At 41.1% G+C, this 20,419-nt stretch overlaps 1 protein-coding gene across 5 annotated transcripts in view; it reads left to right on the plus strand.

The window, feature by feature from the left end:
• The window catches only part of CHL1 (cell adhesion molecule L1 like), a 297,367-nt gene that overhangs the window by 175,453 nt on the left and 101,495 nt on the right, over positions 1–20,419 (plus strand). For all 5 annotated transcript variants that reach the window (XM_048490908.1, XM_048490907.1, XM_048490904.1 and 2 more), the window contains exons 3-5: positions 2,323–2,505; positions 8,436–8,541; positions 12,955–13,145. In XM_048490908.1, coding sequence (XP_048346865.1) covers positions 2,415–2,505; positions 8,436–8,541; positions 12,955–13,145 — 388 coding nt within the window. In that variant the 5' untranslated portion in view covers positions 2,323–2,414. The remainder of the gene's footprint in view (positions 1–2,322; positions 2,506–8,435; positions 8,542–12,954; positions 13,146–20,419) is intronic.

Below are 20,419 nucleotides of genomic sequence, written 5' to 3' on the forward strand. Positions count from 1 at the left end.
TGTGCCCACAACTCCTCTTGGATAAGACATAGGGACATTGCAATGAAGAGTACTAAAACAACAACAGCTGCAGTCATATATTTTTTTATTCCTAAGGTGGTCAATATATCCCTGCAGCTATTAAGATCTTCAATGGGAAAGTGGTTCAAAAATTACTGTATGGAATCCCTCTCTGGAGTGTTGCCTGGAAACCAGGCAATGAAAAGATTCAATCAAACTTTTTGTATCCAATATTTCATGTGCCTCACTGTGTCACATATGCAGCATTGTGCTCAGAAACTAGTCAGTACTTTTTGAACACCAGGGCTTGGCTATCAATGGCCCCTTCCACACACACAAAATAATGCGCTTTCAAACCACTTTCACAACTGTTTGCAAGTGGATTTTGCCATTCCGCACAGCTTCAAAGAGCACTGAAAGCAGTTTGAAAGTGCATTATTCTTCATGTGCGGAATGAGCCAATGTTTAAATTCTTAATCAGTTTTTGTTTCACATCCAACACAAAGAGGCTTATTTCATTGGCAATTCCACAATTGCATCATCTAGTGGTGCCAGGTAAAAATTAAATTACACTCTTTGGGGCTAACTTGGGATATTGTTTAGAGTAATAAAGGGCTGCCTTTTGGCCCAGGAACATTGGTCCTTGATCCACAGAGAAGGTCTATCATGCTTTCCCCTTTGGAATTATGGAATTATACCTGAAAAGGCCCAAACAATACAATATTTAAAGGTACTTTTTAATCCAAAACAAAGATGGGACTTTTCAAAAGCTAGGTTTAATTCATTCTCTTCTGCTCAGCTGCAAAGATGTTTTGATAGGACTCCACTACAGGAGCGATTCTGCCCATTTTCTTTATCTGTTCCAGATACTATGGCTCATATTTTATTAGACTGCCCCAGATATACTCAGTTCAGACATTGTTGCTGAATTTCTGATAATTATTATAAAGAAATGAGATTGCCTTTGTTTTTTCTTTTGTTTTCTTCTAATTTCTGGTGTATTTTGATGCCTAATAAAGGTTTTGATTGATTGGAATGCTTTAAGCTGGGGTCTCCTTCTTCCAAGCTTAATATTCTGTCTATATATTCATACTGCAAACAAGTTTTGAGTCTGCTTTGGTTAAAATCCCCACTTCTGCTCACTTTTGCATGATTGCCACAAACGAAGGGAGGGAAAAAAAATCCTTGAACATGAAATTCCGTCAAAGCCTCACTCATTTAATTCTGGCATTGAGTCAAAATGCTGCTGAGATCTCCATAATTTCTAACCAGTTATAAACCAATGGCCTGTGACACCCTCCCAATAATTGCTGGTCAGCCAGCTGTTTCTCGCTCTCCCTCTGGGGCTTTATAAGTGTTGTTTGCTGACTGGCTTCCTTCCTTGTCTCTCTAGAATGAGAGGGAAAGGTAAGTCCATTTCTTTCCTGCTTCCGAACTACACTGCAGAAACTGTTTTCTGGGTTATAGCCAATCACCTGACCTGCTCTCCACATGGTTACTGGTTGCCTTGTGACATGCATCTTCCTTGTTTGTGGGCAACACTTCTTTAGTAGTACTGTCGACATTGGCACACATTTTGGCACTAAAAATTACTGTTAGACATCTGTACTTTCTCATTCTGGCAAATGTTTTATTGAGACAACTGAGATGCTATAGTGTTATCTGTATGTGTGTTTTTTAAAAAAATGTATTTTAAAACTCATGTTCAGAATAATTAGAGACTGGTTGGAATTCTAATATTTATACTGATCACTTGCTGATATTTTGGCCTTTCCTTCTTGATTCTTAAGGCATGTAAAATTTGCACATTGATATAACGGTGTAAGGGAAAAAGCACACCATTAATTGTTCCGACTGTAGCTTGTTCTTAAGAAACAAGCGGGGGTAATTTTTATGTGTATTAAGAGCACAAATGAAAGAGAAAGGATAGGTGAGATTTATGAAGAAAGTCATTCAAGTTCCAATATTTTTCTTCTGATTTTTTTTCAACATCCAAATCACATTCATATTTAAGGAAAAAAACCCACAAAAAATAAAGAATGAGAACTGTTACAAACTCAGCATTTTTAAGCCACTTCTTGTATATGCAAGCAAAAACAGTAATTTGATTTGGGTAATGTAATTGATTTTGAGGAGATTTTTCATCCTTTCTGTACTCTTCGTGGACGATCTGAAGGGGGAAAGCTGCAATTTACTATGGGTAGTTTAGTATGATTTATACTTTACCATATAAAATTTGACTTTCCCCTTTTTTTCCCTAACCTAATTAGAATTAATCCAATGCCTTGAGTTTATTTATGTGGTTCACTGCTCTGTTTCCAGGTTCAGCCCTCCTGGATTGCCTTTAAAGTGAAGAAGAGGAGAAACGCAAAACACCTTTCAATCCGGTTGGACTCCCTATTTACAGAAGCGAGATGGAGATGCCATTAAGCACAAAAGGGATTGCTGTGAGCCTGCTTCTCTTTGTATTAAGTTTGGCAGCAGCTATTGAAATACCGCTTTCTGGTAAGTTGCAGCTATTTACTGAATGTTGAGATTTTCCCTCTTGCCACAGAACAGATTAAATCCTGCCAGTGTACACTTACTGTGTTGATGTTTCTTTGGCTGTATTACAGCCTTTTGGGAATTCATAAGTGATGGCAATGGAAGTGGGCTTTTTTCTCTTGGATCAGTTCATTCAGAGCAGAGCAGTAAACATATAAATAGCTCAAAGTTGAATGAAATTACTTTTCTCGAGTACATCAAAATATCACAATCTGAGTTTGGGTCTTTTGTGTCCTAATATTCAAATGTTGGCAAACCCAATTGTATGCCATTGTTTCATAGGAATGGCCATTCCTAGAATATATTACATAACCCAGGAACAATTTGAATATTTTGCCCAGAAAACCCCTAAAGATAAAATTACTCATGACATGGCCCTCTAGGTTTAACTGCAATCCAGTCGCTTTTTCCATGAGGAAAGTACTCCTCTGGTCATGATTAATGTTTTATAAAGCAGGTCTTTGAAGATTGCAACTGAGAACAAAATTACAGCTACTTTGGACCAACTCCTGTTTGCCTTACAAAAGTTTGCAAAGTGCAGGTGGCCAGAAGCTCATGGTGATGCTGTGCACATGCTTATCAGAGGTGTCTGATCTTTGAAGAATAAATTCACTTCTAAAAATAACTCTCTTGTAAAAACCAGGTGTTTCCACCTAGCCCTTCACATCTGCAAGCAGAGTGATTTCCTAATTTCTGAGAAGTCCCATAAGAAATCATCCACAGAAATGAGGAAAACCTGTATCCTCTTGGTGGCATCCCTGCCATGTAGTTGACTAATCAGTCACCAGGTGACTCCTCTCTGGCCCAGAGCCAAGCTCCTCCCAACTGAAAATCTCCTGGTAGACTTTTTCCTGCATGCAAAGCTTATCATAAAATTTCCCTATGTGTCTTGGAAATGTTTTCAGTTAAATCAGTCCACAAAACTCCTTTCCCCCCAACATTTTGCTCCCCCCTATTTTCTTCCGCTGCATTTATTCCACACGCTACTACTGAAAACATATTATTTTCATTATGGTGGGATGTCATCCATGACATAGAAGAACAACCCTCTCTCTTTTTTTCTTTAGTGCTGGTGCTCTAGTGTTACTGTGCAGTTGCCTTTTTTTTGGCCAAATAAGATATGGGAGGGGAAAGGAAAATGGCTTAAGGGGAGGTTGGACGACTACTTGGGGCATGAATAAGGGCCACATGTTTGATGGGGTGGAGAGATAAAGACTGTTTCAATATGATTACATACTCATGAGAAGCACGTTTGGAAATGAATAAAAAAAGTGCTCAGGAAAACAACACAGGAAAAAATGAAGGAAAAACCATGCAAAATTCAAAGAAAAAACCAGCATTTGGTGGCAAGATATGTTTAAACAATTTGTGCACAAACAGCCACATTTGAGGGAAGTATGCCGGGTCTACCCTACAAGTCATGGATAGTTGAGATAGAGAATTGTGGCTTTCCCAGGAGGTGGGTTGAACTTTGTCCTAGTGACATGGTCAAGTTAGCCCCAAGCACAAACCCAAAAATTCTAGACTAGGCAGACAGCTTTCTAAGCCTTATTACCTTATTTGACCACAGATATTTGCCTCAGATGGAACCCACTCCCCACTTGTAAAGGATGATCTCTAAACTGAGCTATGGCTTCCAGCTGAGTAACTTGATGGGGGAATCAGATGGGAAAGGGGAATTGTTTAAAGGTTATTGCCTGAGTTAAGAGGCAGAACTAATGCTGCCTAAGCCTTTAATATTATTCAATTACTTGTAACTTATTATTTTGCAAATTAATATTTTTATTAAACTGCTTTCACTGATGCTAGGCCCTAAGTAGCTGACTCGCAAGGAGAAAAATAGCAGGAGAGGAAGGGAACTTTTACTTCTCAAAGCTCCTTTGAAGTCCATTCAATATTTTTTTATCATTTACCCTATCTTACTGAATGTCTCCATGTGCATAACCTGAAAAAGTAGAGAGGCACAACAGGTACCCAATTCTATCCATTTTATAATTTTTGAACCCCAGACTTCTCTAAGTAGGTCTTATGTAACAAGCCCTTCCCCTCCCCTCCCCCCGAATCTGACATGAGGCATGCCAATAGGTGTATAAAGGTACAACAAGCACCCAATTTTTCTTTCAGAGCCACCATGACCCATTCTGAGGGAGAATAAGAACTGAAACTATGAATTTCCATCCCTTTGTTCTCTAAGACTAGTTTGCTTTTGTGGGAACTGCCACTTATGTAGTGCTGCATCAGTCACACACCACGACTATGTTCCTCTCTCAGCTATGATGGCCTTTTCATTCACCTGAATGGTCATCCATTCTGGTTATTGCAGCCTCCATGCATTCCAAGTCTGCTTTGATGGAGGATGTGCAAGCTGAACTTTTGATAACTTGCCCTTTGGCCAGCTAGCATAAAGCTTCAGTCTCATTTACACACTATCTGCTGTTCATGTTTGAGGGCCATGCATGGGCCTCCCTGCTCCCATGAAGCATAGAAGCAAGAAGTGGTTTCTTGAATATTATCTAAAATACTATGCTAAGTGTGATTCTAAGTACTTGAAATATGGAAACTCTAAATTGGGTCCTTTTCTCCAATGTGTCGACGTAATGCAAATGCTGCTAGCCCACCCAACAAATGTCATTATTAGGTTGATTTCACACTGTGATTTTATGTAGAGCTTGAGTAATTTAGTCCTGTTCTTCACAGAGTACAAGAACAGAATCCTTTTTATTAGCCTGTGATTAGGTACATAGGGAAGGGACCATTTTATAATTTGTACATTCTTCTTTTCGTTCAGTCATCCTTTATCTTCTTCTTTTAAGTCTCCCAGATTTCAAATGAGATAATTAATTATGGGTCTTCAAGATGTACATCTGATTTAAACCTGCAATTCCTACAAGCAAGGATGTCTCAAACACTTCATGAATATCTAACTCCATAAAAAATAAAAGGACATGTGTTACACATCCCTGCTGTGTTTTAAAGAACCAGTCCCAATGATCAAAGGTTTCATCCTTGATTTGATGTATGGACAGTTTGTTGGACTTGCAAAGGTGCCCTGGATATTCTTTTCACCACTGATGCTTTTCCTTCATTGAAATCATGCTGAAGCTAAAAAACAGCATAGTAAGAAAATAGGATTGCTTAGCCATACAAATGAGGAAGGCAGCAAGAATGGAAATTATAATTCTGGTGCCAAGTCCTGAAATAAAAAAAAAGAGGGAATTAGAGTAATAGTGTGGTCAGGTCTTGTATTGGAATAAGGAAGAATGGACTCCTGACCAAGCTTTAGTCCTGAATGCCTGCCAAAAATAACTAATAAACGAACTGTACAATATTATGCACAGTTATTCTGGTCTAAGCCCATTATCAATGTCTTTAATAGTTTATGGCAATATTATTAAACGTAACTACATCAAAGGTAAAAAGCCCATTAAAAAGCAACTAAATGACCAGCTAGCTAACGCATACTCTCAGTGCCTTTTGACCTTGCTTTCATTTTCATACACATCACGTGGTTGGGATGCCCCTGCATCAGACTCTTATAAAGCAATAGGAACTGACTAATCTTGGTAAGTTGTGGTCCATGATGGAAGGAAGGGGGATATAACTATGATAAATAAATTATTTGTTTCCTGTTACCATAATTATCTCTGTAGTACACACTAGGCCCTTCTGCACATGCAGAATAATGCACTTTCAATCCACTTTCACAGTTGTTTGCAAGTGGATTTTACTATTTCGCACAGTAAAATCCAGCTGCAAAGTGCATTGAAAGTGCACTGGAAGTGCATCATTCTGCATGTGTGGAAGGCGCCACTGTAATCCATTCTGTGGAACTTCTGAGGAAGCATTTTACCCAATATAGAGACAGAAGGTTGGCAAGAAATTATTTGTCCAATTCCATATCAAAATTCTATAGAAGACTACAGAACCAAATTCTAGCCCATCTAATTCACCCAGTCACTAGAACCATCCCAGACTATTTGACCTCTCTTTGACCCTACATTTCAATTTGATTCTTAATTTCTGTTAATGAAGCTTTTTTATGGTTTTAATAAACATGAATTATGTTTGGCTATAAAGAAACTGGGCAAAGCATGGTGCCATTGGAGATGTAGGGGGATGAGATACCATATGGTGTAGCAAGATACCACAATCTGTATGAGCACTGAGTTTTCTGGTTCACTGGATTTGAAGAGATTCTTGCCAGAACCCTAATATACATTCCTGTAATTTATAACAAAGTGGTAATTCTATTATGGTCAATTACTCTTCAGGGCACAATTTCCATTTTTATAGTTTGGTTTTGTGGGGATTCACACAACACTTTAATTTCAGCAGGATAATAAAAAAAATGTAGATCCATGAAATAGATGATTAGCATAGTAGTGGGACATTCTGGCCATTGAAGGTTTGAATAAGGATCTTATACTTGATTAACTGAGGGATTTACATAGATATCAAGACTTAGGTCAAGCAGCAACAGCTTTTGCTTAAGTATGTATTTAGAATGTAATAAAGAAATAGTGAACTAAATCAGTTTTTTTAAATGCAGCTTAGAGTCCAGCCTACAATAATTTCTTAAAAGTACCCCCTCATGTTACTTAGGCTAGGGTTTTTGACAAACATCACACAAACATGACATATCCTCCTCCCCAATGAATTAGACCACTAGTAGGGATGAGAAAATTCTCCCAAGCTCCCAAGTCTGAAAGTCATATACTGAGTGAGAGAAGAATTTGTGGATCATTTGTAATTACCAGACCCTTCCTATAAGACCCAGGAATGCTACTGGATTTTATGGACATGCTGTGTTGATACTGTGACTATTTCTGACATGGCTTCTTGGCACTCAGGACAAAACTGCAGCTATCTTTTAGCCTAGCCATACTAATGAAATTGCAATGGAAATATTACTGCTAAAATTGAAACATCTGCAATCAATGCCTAAAATATTAACAAAGGATATTATTATTATTTATTAAATTTAGTATACTGCCCTATCCCCGAAGGGCTCAGCAAATGCTATCCCCAAAGGGATAGCAAATGATGCCAAAGGCAAAAGTTAGCACAATGGCTCAGTCGTGCTGTATGTGTTTTGGGATGCCAGACACTTCCGCCTTCTATAGCAGTGGTGGCGAACCTTTGGCACTCCAGATGTTATGGACTAGAATTCCCATCAGCCCCTGCCAATTGGCCATGCTGGCGAGGGCACGATGTCTAGTCCATGAACATCCTGGCAATATAAGGATTCGCCCTGCCAACATTCTATAGCTTCTTGCTTTTATACAACTGTTTTTTTCCTATGGGGCACCAGTTGTTTCCCTGCTGTGTAATGCTACCTGATATCTGGGGGTGCTGATGTCTGCCTCTCTCCCCTGCAAATGAGACTTGACCTGAAAGGAATTGTTAATTATCTAGACCATGTTAGAATAAACACTGAGTTTTGTCAAAAAGGAGAAATTATCAGCCAAGACTTCTACAGCATTGGGTAGAATGGTGGGGTACATTTTCTCCAGGTTGGGAGTTGGGAATACCCTCGCACAGTCTCTGGACTTATGTCACCAAAAGGGAGTGAGTTTATCAGGCCACAGGGTCCACCGAGCCACATGAACATAAGAAAGGATGTATTCCTACTATCTAGAATGTGCCAGCAACTGGGGGCCCAGCATCTGGACATGACCGACCCACCCTAGCAGAGGGAGGGGAGGGGGAGGGAGGGGTGGTATGGAAGGGAGGGAAGAGTGGGAAAAGGGGCCCATCATCTGGACGTGGCTGCACCAACCCTAGCGAGGAAAGGGGTGGCATTCAAGTGAAGGGGAGTGAAAGAGTGGAGGGAGAGAGGGGTGGCATTTCAATATGCTTTCTTTGATCATATCACCTGTTCTCTATTTTAGTGCGACAGCTTCCAACTATCACAGAGCAATCGACTACCGAAGTTGCGTTCCCTTTTGATGAACAGTTCACAATCAAATGCAAAGCAAAAGGAAACCCACCACCAACGTAGGTGTCTTGGAAAACTTAAGAATTAACCAGAGTCTTGTTCCTTTGTTGTTTGCTGCTAAGCTCTATTGTTGCAGTGAAATATTATCATTATTACTTTTACAAACTTTTATAGTGATATATTATCACATTGATGAAAGAGATTGGAGGGATTATTTTACCAGCTTCCCCCTCCTCATTACCACCCCTCAAGCCACTGGGAATGGTCATCTAGACATCTGGGCTGACTCACAACCAATACGTGGATGAAGCTCAGTTCTATCTTATACTTCCAACAGGTCATAGAGAGGCAGTTTTGGGATGGATGAGAGCTAATAAGCTGAAAATTATTCCTTACAAAATGGAACTGCTACTGGTAGGGAAAGGTTTAACTCATGAAATGGGATATCTCCTGTTCTGGATGAGATGGCACTTTCCCTAAAGGAGTAGGTTTGTAGCTTAAGGGTGCTGCTGGACCCAGGCTTTATGGTGGATTAACCAGTTTTAGCTGGTGAGCCAGCTGAGGGCTTTTCTGGGTTTCTATGGTACATACCCTGGTAACTCTAGATTGGACTACTGCCATGAACTCAGCATGGGGCTGCCCTTGAAAACTGTCCAGAATCTAGACTGGTACAGAATGCTGCAGCCAGAATATTGACTGGAGTGGGTCATAGGGACAAGATCCCTCCAGTCTTGTTGCATCTACTCTGGTTTCCAATTTGCTTCTGGGCTCAGTTCAAGGTGCCAGAGTTTACTTTTGAAGCTATATACACCTTTGGTCCAGAATATCTTAAAGAATGCCTTTTCTCATTTCAACCAGCCTGTCCATCAGAGAACCTATTCCAGATGCCCTTCCATTATTTTTATTTATGTATTTATTTTTTCAATTTATATACCGCCCGATCCCCGAGGGGGAACTTGAGAAATACTTTATTTTAAACACTGACTTAAGTTTAAATGCTTTACTGTTTTGAGAGCCCTATTTGGTTGGAAAGGTGGCATAGAAAATTTAAATAAATAAATAAATAAAACTATTACAGCCTCATTCAAACGAGGGGGGGAGGCTGAATCTGCCAGTGGGAGTATTGTGCAGCTACATTGACAGATTTGCCCCCTCAGGGCACTTTTCCCAGTGGAGGGGCCAATTTGCCATCATGTGGCCACATCGGCCCTCCCCGGCAGTAGGACATTGTGCTGGATTCAGCGCGACACCCCTACACTCCTACAGCCACTGCTGGTGTAGCAGGGGTGGTCAGGGGGTGTGGCCAGGGGAGCATTGATTCCCTCCCAGCCATGGCCACTGTTGCACCGGCATTCTAGGCTTAGGACCTATGCCACCAAAAAGGTGGTGTAAGTCCATTAAGCCCAACAGGGGCTTTCAGATTTCAAGCCTCCTCACACCACCAGGAAGCCTCTATGGAAGCAGTGTAGCTACAGCGCTACAGCTGGGTGCTTGGCCTCTTAGATGGGGCTGTAAGTCTACACATGCCACATGACTCTGAGAATTAAGTTTCCTTAGCTGGAAGAAGGAAAAGAGCCCTGATTGTTTTATCTAAGGATCCCTGGATCTAACCCATTCCCCTTTCCACTGACACTGGATGCTAGGTCCAAAACAAATCCCTGTATAGTTCAAGGAGATGATACCTCCTATACTTCTGATAGCTAAAAGCAAGCCAAATCCCAAAGTGTAACCAAGTAGATATTTGGGTGGCTACTGATTAGTTCCTGCTCTGGCACTGTGATTTTTAGGAAACACAAAGTTCCATTCCCAGGTGCAGACAATGCCATGGAAATGATTTAATGAATTTAAACCTGGAGAGGCCAAGACTTGATGCGGGATCATGAGATTAAAACAAAGAATCTTGTGAAGCTTAACAACCCTCAAACATTGGACAGCATGTATCTAGGATAAGGTTAATGTTCCCTTTTCTAATAGAAAGCATGTGCATGGTGGTACAAGAGGTTTGTAAGTTCATTGTAGGACCTTTGCAAGCTCATTGTGGGACTTAAGCTAGATTTGCTTTCTTCAAACTAACCAGATGTTATGGGCATTGTCTGAAGCTGTGAATTCCTCATTTGGGGGGGGGGATGATGTCATATGTCAGGCAGACCCTCTTGATATCAAACTCTTGCTTCATTCCTGAATCAAGACTGGCATCCATCTTACCCTTGCTCTGCTACATTAAGCCTGGCTGTATATGATATCAAGATATTATGGGTATCTGATCCCATAATAAATTCACCCCCACCAACCCCACACACAATTTGATGACCAATCTACCTGGCACCATATTTGTGTGTGCTTACTTGTCAAAGTGACACTTGGATCACTAACTGACAGCCAAGCAAAGGGGCGGATAAAAACAAGGGGTTGATTACTTCAGCCAGAGAGTTTTTGCTTTGTCCTTTGGGCAGGGCAGTCATGTTCATGTTCACAATGGTCAGAAAGAAAGAAAATCACTATAAAATACACTAAATGAAGGTGCACAGTACCTGTGTGAACATGAGTGAACCAAACATTTATATGGGGAAGGCTAACCTGATGCTCCCTAATGGAGGAGACCAAACTAATGGAGGCACTGGGCAGGCTTAGCAAATGACATGAGGCATGTAACAGTTTGAACAACGGTGCCTTTGATACTCCTCCCAGTATTTTACAAACATCAACCGACTTCCCATTTATTTGGATAATGTTTATGTTCCTCATAACTTTCTCTTTTTTTAATAATTCAGAGCTTGGCATATTATTTTTTTATTTATGAGGAACAACCCGTATAGATTTTCAAATAAACAACCACCCGTATAATAGAAACTCTTTAAAAACCTCCACCCGTGACACGGCTTCTCCAAATGTATTAAAAACATTTATAAATGCACTGGAGTACAGTATATTATTCTGACATTGTTAGTGTGTTTGAGGTTTACATATTTATTCACCCACAGCGGAAACAGATGCACACTGTTAAGTTGAGCAGTTCTGAACAAAGAAATCACACCATCTAGGACCACTCCTGTCCTGAACTGATTTGCAGATGGCATGGAGTGAACAGAATTGGTAAATCAGACCATTTCTGTGTGACTTATTTTTGTCTCTAAAGTCCCTTCCCCATCTTTTCCTACACTTTCTACCACTCTTAAAAAAAACTAGCTTCCCATACTATCTTTCCAAAATTCACTGATGTTTTAGGTCATGATTTTTTTCCATTAAAGGTGAAGATGAGTTTCTGTCAGGGAGAGGCTTGCCTGAGTACAATGGATGCATTTTTGAACCAATGTAACCAGTTAACCCAATGCCTCTTTTGATATATGTAACCAGCTCTGTTATATATCTCCATTGCCATCTATGCATTCTTTCCTTGACCTACGTTGAATGGCTTGGCATGCTTTATAGTTAACTAGGCCTCCCCTGCCTTCCTTCCTTACTAATGGCTGATTTCCCAGATACAGCAGCCATTTCCTCTACCATCTCTTTTTTGAGCTTAATCTAAGCCCATATCCAGTTTCCCATGACCGGCTTTGAGTCTTGATTTGGAGAGAACCCCAACACTTGCTTTTGCCTCTGCTGCCATTGCCAGTGCTGCAGGGTGGGTGGGTCTGGGAGCACAGCTAATCAGGTGTTTTTAATCAGCAATTGAATAGTGTTATGTCTATACCACGTGTACCAGATTCTTTGAATTCCCAGTAGCCATTTTTTAAAAGTCTGTATCTCCCTCTTTTATGGAGATACATCTGAAATCACATAAGCATTTACAGATCTCCACTGAATGCATGTTAGACAGGATTTAACTTACCATTAACATCCTGCTCCAATTGTGTGCATTCATTGTATACACTGTGTCATATCCAAAGAAACTACATGTGAAATCTTATAAGCCCTAAACTAAACAACATGACATCCAAACCCAATTCTAATTGTGACATTAATTTCCTCTCTCAGAGTGCAATGGCCATTAATTTAGCAGAATCAAGTATTAATGGATTTCTTAGTATGTATCACTTCAGGCTACAGATGAAGAATTACTGTTCCAAAGACTTTCCTGGCTTAAAAGTAACCTCCCTGCACATGCAAACTAGCATGATGTCAGGAAAAAAGATATGGCCTAGTCTTCTTTATCAGATGTCTTTTCCCCTCTGTCCAAAGGGACTTTTTTGTTCCCTGTGGAAGAGTACTGAGGCATATAGCCTAGTGCCTGGAATGATACAGTTCAGAATACATAGCTCTATCTCTCATTTGTTGCCCTTGCCTGTAGACTTGGTTTCATGTCACATGTCACACTGAATTATTTACAATGTACCTACCGGAAAACAAGGTCTAGCTCCTAAGTTTATTTATAGGCAATGCATATTTCTGCTAGTGTGTCACAGGTCAGTGCTAGTAATATATTAATAATATATCATATTCAGATGTCCATGCTAAACTTTGGTTCTTTTCAGCTTTAACTGGACAAAAGATGGAAAGCCATTCGATCTGCTAAGTGACCCGAGGATACTTCCATCCAGCGATTCAGGAACATTTGTTATCAAAAACCAAGGAAACATATCTATTTTCCAAGGAAAATATCGCTGCTATGCCATTAATGAGCTGGGAACTTCCTTGTCAGAGGAAATTGAACTCATTGTTCCAGGTGAGCATTCCCATTGCTAAGTCATATGCAAATTTCAAATAGTAAAAGAAAGGCTGTGCTATACTGTAGATAGCACTGCTTTATCTGATTTTAATCACACTCGTGTTTATTTGGGATTCATAGAAAATTACTTAAAATAGCTGAGAAGTTGATTTATTTATTTTAATTATTTTTACCCAATTCTTCTGCCCAATAGGAACCTAAAACAGCTTACAGCTTGTTCTCCCCTCCTTAGTTTATCATTACAACATAAGACATGATTGTGTTGGGGCTTAAAAATAATGGGGAGCCCCATCCAACAGGCCAAGTGGTTGGCCATGGCACTATGGCCACCATGTGTCACCACTCCCAGAAAGACTTTTCAGCAGTGTGGGGAGGCTTGCACCAACCAGAAGCCTCTAGGGGGTATATAGACTTATGCCACCTTATCAATGGCTTAAGTCTGAACAAACTGCTGCCAGTGTAAGGTGATGAATGGCTGGGAGGGAGCTGACTAAAATTGACTCCTCCCCCAGCCCTGCTCCCAGACCCCCCTGCAGCACTGGTAATGGCAGCAGAGGCACTGAAATGCTGCCACAGAGTCCTGCACTGCATCCAACTGCTGGGAAGAGTGGTGGCAGCCACATGCTGGCAATTTTGCTCCTCCATTGGGGTAAATGCCCTGGGAAGGGCAAATCCACTGGACTGGCTGCGCGGCATTCCCATGTGCATACCTTTTGGATAGGGTCAAAAATAGTAAGAACAGAGTTTCAATAGAACATATTTAGAGCTATAGAACATTTTTATGAGAAAAACCTTTGATCAGTGCTTTGATTTTGAACAAAACATCAAAAACATGTTCTAAGTAAAAAAAACCTAAAAGAAATCGAACGAGATTATATTTTCTAAAGTACAGGGTTTTTGCTGTAATCAAATACTTTTTATGAGAAAAAATGCAACTGCTTTGAGTTTCTGAAGTCTGATTTTTAGTGTGAGCTTTGCAATTGACGAGAAGCAATTTTGCTTATATCCGGTTTGATATTCATTAGGCATAGACATAACCTCCCATTTTCATAACATGCAGTCTGTTCTGAGCTTTTGTTAAGAGGTAAAGGACTTTATTAAAACCATATTCTACAAGATATGAGCTTGGAAAGCTCATGAAATACATTTTAAGTTTATCTCAATTTCTGCACTTATCCAGAAATCGGAACCTGACCCATACAAGTAAATCACTTTGTTAGTCAGTAAGGCATTCTTGAAGTTCAAGTTCTGCATCAGCAGGTTTCCTCTTTATATGGATTTATAATCTATTATGGGACAATTATATCCAACAGGTCACGTCGCAAAACTAATTCTTCATTTTATCATCATTTTTTCCCAAATGATCAATATAAGCTTGAAGGTCTTCATCTTGTAATTCTTTGGCAACCATGGTCAATGAAGGGAGTAGCACAAACTCCCATTGCCCAATATCACCTCAGAAAAGCCTCAGCTTTCCTAGTAAAGCAATAATGGTTGTCTTTGGGTGATATCAAATTAAAGGTTTTTCCTCCCCTTACAACTGCTTGTTAACAATATTTAATTCAGTGAAAATATCTGATGAAAAGAAAATGTCGGACTTTGCAGAGACAATCTGTTCCCCGATGTGATTGCCATTTAGAAATGTGACTGCATTGCTCCAAAATGAAACAAATTTACTAAGACAATTTCCTTTGAAAGCCAGCGGACTTTTGTGTAGAGCAGATCATCAAACTGCTCTTCATTTTCTTTGCAGAGTTGGCAAAAGAGACAGTCTTGCAAGGGAGTGGATTTTATACAGTGAACGGCTTTTATAAGAGCAGAAAGTGTGTCATGCAGTCGTCCTAACTTTTTAGCTACTAAATGCTGACAATAGTCAATTGTAAAAATAACAGGGACACGTTTTTATATATATACATACAGACACCATAAATCCTTTGTACTTTTCTGTCATTGAAGCAGCCCCATCTGTAGTGCACTCCATTACATTTGGTATCCCTGAACCTCTTGAAAAACTGACTCCCCATTAATGCCTGTCTTGACCTTTTGAGCAAAAAGCATCTCTTCTACCAGATAGTAATCATTTGAAAATCTTACGTATGTCATTAGAAGGGCTTCATTGTTGGTCAATGCTGATTCATCAATTTGTAATGCAAACTGTTTAACTCACAGTTGCTCAAGCACTTGCTCTTCAACCTCATTCACCATTTCATTAATTCACTGTGATACTGGTGAGTTGCTTAATGGAATAGTGCTAGTAACCTTTTGAGTCCTTTGGTTCATTGCAGTTGACAACACAACTGATATCGCAGGTAGATTAACAGTCTCCCCAGTGTTATGTGGATTTCCAGTTTTAGCAATAAGATTTGCAGTGTGGTATGATGTTATAAATATTTTGCCAACTTTTGTTGTTCTGTCACTAAACATTTTGTGATTGGTGACCTGGTTTTAACATTGTCACGCAACTTTTGGATGTATTCAAATGGCTTATTTTTCTGTTCTCTGTGAGCTGATTCCAAGTGAGCCTTCAGCTTGCATGGTCACGTCCTATCATTAGAAAGTGTAGTCTTACATACCAGAGAAGCAGCACATTGTTATCTTTTGACAATTCACTAAAACCATAGGCAAGATACTAAATGGAGTACTGACAACATTTTTTCTGCATTGCAAAAGTCATGGGTAAAACTGAAATCTATATATATAAAAAGGGAATCGTGAGTTTGTTACTCATTCCCTAACGCCGAAACACCTGGACCGAATCCTTTGAAATTTTCCCATGACATCCCTTCCCATGCCAGGCATGTTTTTGCACCTTCGCCAGGCTCCTGGGACACACTGGAGGCCGGGAAACTGCATGTTTCCCCCAACCTGAAGTGGCCCAATGAGGGGCTGCCGTACCATGGGGGCTTGCTTGCCTTCACCGTGGTGTGTGCATTCATGCCACACACAACCACCTGCAGCCAGAAACAGGAAGAGGACAGAGGAACGCTGCATCCGAGGCAGCAGGGAAAAGCCGGTACGCCTCTCCCCTTCCTCCTCCATTCTGTTTCTAACCACAGCGAAGCGTGGCCGGGCCTGCTAGTTAAAAATAAATCTATAAATCCATTTTAAATGAAAGTAAAAGATAACAGTCAGAAGATAAAATATGTAATGAGGGGGATGTTCCTTTTCCAAGGCAAAAGCACCCCATCCTTTGCTAAGACCCAATGTGGCTTAGTGGTTAAGAGCACATGGACTCTAATCCAGATAACTAAGTTTGATTCCCCACTCCTCGACATGAATGGCGAACTCTTATCTGGTGAACCAGATTTGCTTCCGCAGTCCTAACATTCCCACTGGGTGACCTTGGGCTAGTCACAGTTCTTCAAAACTTTCTCAGCCCACCTGCCTCACAAGGTAGCTATTGTGGGGAGAGTAAGGGAATGGCGTTTGTATGCTGCCTTGAGTCTCCTTACAGTAGAGAAAGGCAAGATACAAATCCAAACTATTCCTCTTCCTCCTCCTCCTTTGCCTTTCCCAAGTCAACCCCCACCCTTTTACCCTTTGCCAAACCTTTGCCAAGGCTTTCCGAAGTAGCTCATTATGGGGGAAGTTCCCAACTATCCTTCTTGATTGCCTGGTTCCTTCTTCATAGCTATTATCTGGTCTTAAAAGGACAGTTTCCTTTTAAGAGAAGGAAACAGTGTATGTTTGACCCCCATGTCTAGCTTTTTTGGAAACAATCTTATTTTAGGCTGAAATGGGTTCACATGATTCAAGGCCTCTATGTGGGATCTATACCTGGAGTAATGTTTCTTGCAAACTTTGTTATGGACCGCTCAAGAGCTCTCATGTCCCCCATGCCATTTTTTTCTGTTTTTCTCTGTGACCCCCATTGAGAACCACTGTTCTAGAATAACAGCTATATGGTCGACTTGAGTTATCGACCTAAGTTTGAGCTGCGTTCGACCTAAGTGCTCCGCACAACCACTGGGATCGACGTGGTTTTGTACCAGCTTCGCCCCATGTAACGGTCAAATTTCCGACTCCCGTTGGGAACTACTACTTTTTCAGGGAACCATGCTCGAACTCAGCTCAATTCCAGTAAAGTGCGGAATCTCTGGTGCCAGGAGCCCCCCATTCAGCCAATCACAGCTGAGTGTTCTGGGCATACGTACAGCTGGCCAATCACAAAACGCCACCTTCATCCCTCCATTCCTGTGGCAGTTTTTTTTTTATAACGTGTGTGGGGATAGACGGAACATGGCTGTAGAACAGTAGCCAATCGGAACGGAGCGGCGAAGAGGCACAGGATGATTCTGCTCTCCAAGCTGGGATCAACCTGGTTGCAGTGGGGAACAACAATGGCTTCTACCTAGGTCAGTACCCTTCTCAGGGAACTGGGTCAAAGCTATTTTACTCATGTGCGGAATTGCCCTATGTTAGGCCGTTTCCGCACGGCCTCCATTCGCCCCCACACCGCCAAGAGTTCTGGGGGCGGAGTTCTGGGGGCGGAAGCCCGTTCGCATGCAAGCATGCGAACGGGCCAAGCAGAGGCCGACAGCAATTGACAGGCGGTATGCTCCACATGCGAACCACCTCTTCTCCTTCTGCGCCCACTCGACAATGTCACCGCTGTTGTAAGTTGCCTGCTGGGGTGAGCTCCACGCCGCCCTCTGACCCTGGGAGGTCGGAGGGACAGTGTGGGCAGGGACTCTTGGCGACGCCCAGCAGACCTACTCCATCGAGGGACATCGTGAGTGGGGCGCCGAAGGGAGACAGCGATCTTTCTCAACAACAACCCTTTAAAGTTGGTTGTTGTTTAGGGCGACCTGAGGAGCCGCCTCTGGGGGGGAGTGGAAGCTGAGGTCAGGTTACGCCGCTGCTGCATTGCAGCAGCTGGCGCCATGTGCGAACTTGGCTGACCTGGGGAAGGCGCTTTTAGCACCCCCCCAGGTCGATTGGTTAATGGGCCGTGCGGAAACGGCCTTAGGCTTTGATGTGATCTTCATGGAGTGAGTCAGAAGTAATAGAGGCAACCACTGTGATGAGCTTATATTTCTTAATTCTGTTGTGTCCCACAACTGGCAAAGAAGGAGGAGGAGGAGGAGACCACAGGTGGTGTGTTTGATATGATGAGGTCACAGTTCCACAAAAAGTCATGGTGATACGTAAACAACCCAAGGCAGCAAGGAAGGGAATGTGACAGAAACTTAATGGAATTTCTTGCTTTCTTGACCACACCAATGGGTAACAACCCCAGTAGAGCAAGTCCTTAGAGATGTACCATCACCAACGTGAGATAAAATAATCATAAATGAAACCCCCAGCATATAGATTTACCACAAAACATTTTTTTCTAGTGGTGATCTCAAGCTACAGTTCTAAAGCACCATAACTTAAGTTAGAAGAAGCTTGACTGATCGGGTGCATGTATTTTTCCATTGCAGTATAACATGTGCCATTTGTTGCAATTTGCTGACTCCCACCATACATCCTTCTCCAGGGAATAAGACAGCAGGGATATTAAAATAAAATCAATTTCAGACATTGTCCTCAGGAGAAATGAGCCAAAATGAGTTGATTTGGTATTAATATTGTATTTCTTATTTTCCTCTGGAGGCTTGTTTTTACATTCTATGCATAGTTCTAGATAAAGACGTAGCTGATCTTTTAGTTTGTTCTCTACTGCATTTTAGCGGATTTAAGTGTTAGCAACAGAATAAAATGGAGCTGCCTGCTGCTAAATGAGTTCAAAAACTGAAGTATGATGACATTTCCCCCCCCCTTTTATTTTTGTAGAAGGTCAGTGCCAAGTGAGCCCCAAACTGTACTTTCGTCTTTATATGATACACCTGCAAGTTTCAAGTCAAAGTTTTATCTTATGATATCCTATCCACAAGTAATGGATGTCAGAGTGATTAACCTTATCTATAGAAGTGTCCATGCTGCTCCCTGGCCCTTATTTTGAAGACTGGGTCATCATAGCATGCCCTCTAGAACATAAGTGTTCATAATACTGCCAAGAGGGGAGTCACACTGCTACAGAAAATAGCTAGCCTCAAGGCAAAGTAGTATGTAGAAGTCTGTTCCACATCCAAATTACAAATCGTGTGGGAAATCCATGATTTATCTCTGGACTTTTTAAAAATTGGCAGCTACAGGAGACTGCCGCTTCACTCGGAACAGCAATTGGAAGAAGGCTGAGTAAACTCTCGCTCTCCTCGCTTTATAATTATAGGGGAAGAAAGTAGCTTGAGTGAGCAATTTTGATTTTAGGGACAAAAGAGTTCAACACCTTTCTTGTGCTTTGAACTAATTGGTAGCCTTGAATCAATCTGAAACCTCCTGAACAGCATGTAGGGTTTTTTTTTTAAGGTTCACCTCAGCAGGGGACAAAGCCTAAGTACTCCCTGCTGTGTGAAACTAATAAGAGGCTTCTGTACACGTTAGCTTCAATTCCTTTGTAACTCCCATCTTTTCAGTCAGATTGTCAGTGTTAGGGTGCAGTTATGTTAATTTTAATTTGTGATGCCACTAACATTATCAAATTGGTGCCTATGACATTCTGGCAATCACATCTACTCAGTATTCTAATAGCCTACAGGAGGACTTCATTATCCTCTTGTTCAGAGATATAAATCCTTGAAATGAATAGTCACTGGCCAGATCCCACTGAACTTAAAGCTGCATCTAGAGCTGCCAACCTGCAAGTAGTGGCTGGTGGTCTCCTGGGATTACAACTGATCTCCAGGCAACAGAGATCGGTTCACCTGAAGAAAATGGTTGTTATGGCATTATACCTCACTGAAGTCTCTCACCTGCCCAAACCGCACCCTCCTCAAGCTCCAATTACAAAATCTCCAGGTATTTCCCAAACCCTATATTTATCCTTATCAAGTCCATTTGCCTTGAGAACATTTATCTAACATTTATTTCAGTGATCCAGCACATGCTTTGCCCATGTTCAATACTTGGCATTTCCAATTAAAGATCAGTCTAATACCTCAGAGGGACCAATGGCTTTGCTCACTATATCAAATAAGATATATATGTATATATATGAGGGACCAATGGCTTTGCTCACTATATCAAAAACTGCTGCCATCTCCCCATGTTTCTTTCATCGTCTTACTGCCTCAGACCAATAGTATAGCTACTTCCCATTTCAGCTGCAAATGTGACCCTGCATATATTCTAGGAAGCTTACTGATAGGCCACAGCATAATGATAATGTCCCATAAGAACCTGCAAAGTCATGGCTGCCAAGAGCCACCAACAAGTTTTCATCTGAG

This window comes from Sphaerodactylus townsendi, linkage group LG03 (genome assembly GCF_021028975.2).
Source record: "Sphaerodactylus townsendi isolate TG3544 linkage group LG03, MPM_Stown_v2.3, whole genome shotgun sequence".
Classification (NCBI taxonomy): domain Eukaryota; kingdom Metazoa; phylum Chordata; class Lepidosauria; order Squamata; family Sphaerodactylidae; genus Sphaerodactylus; species Sphaerodactylus townsendi.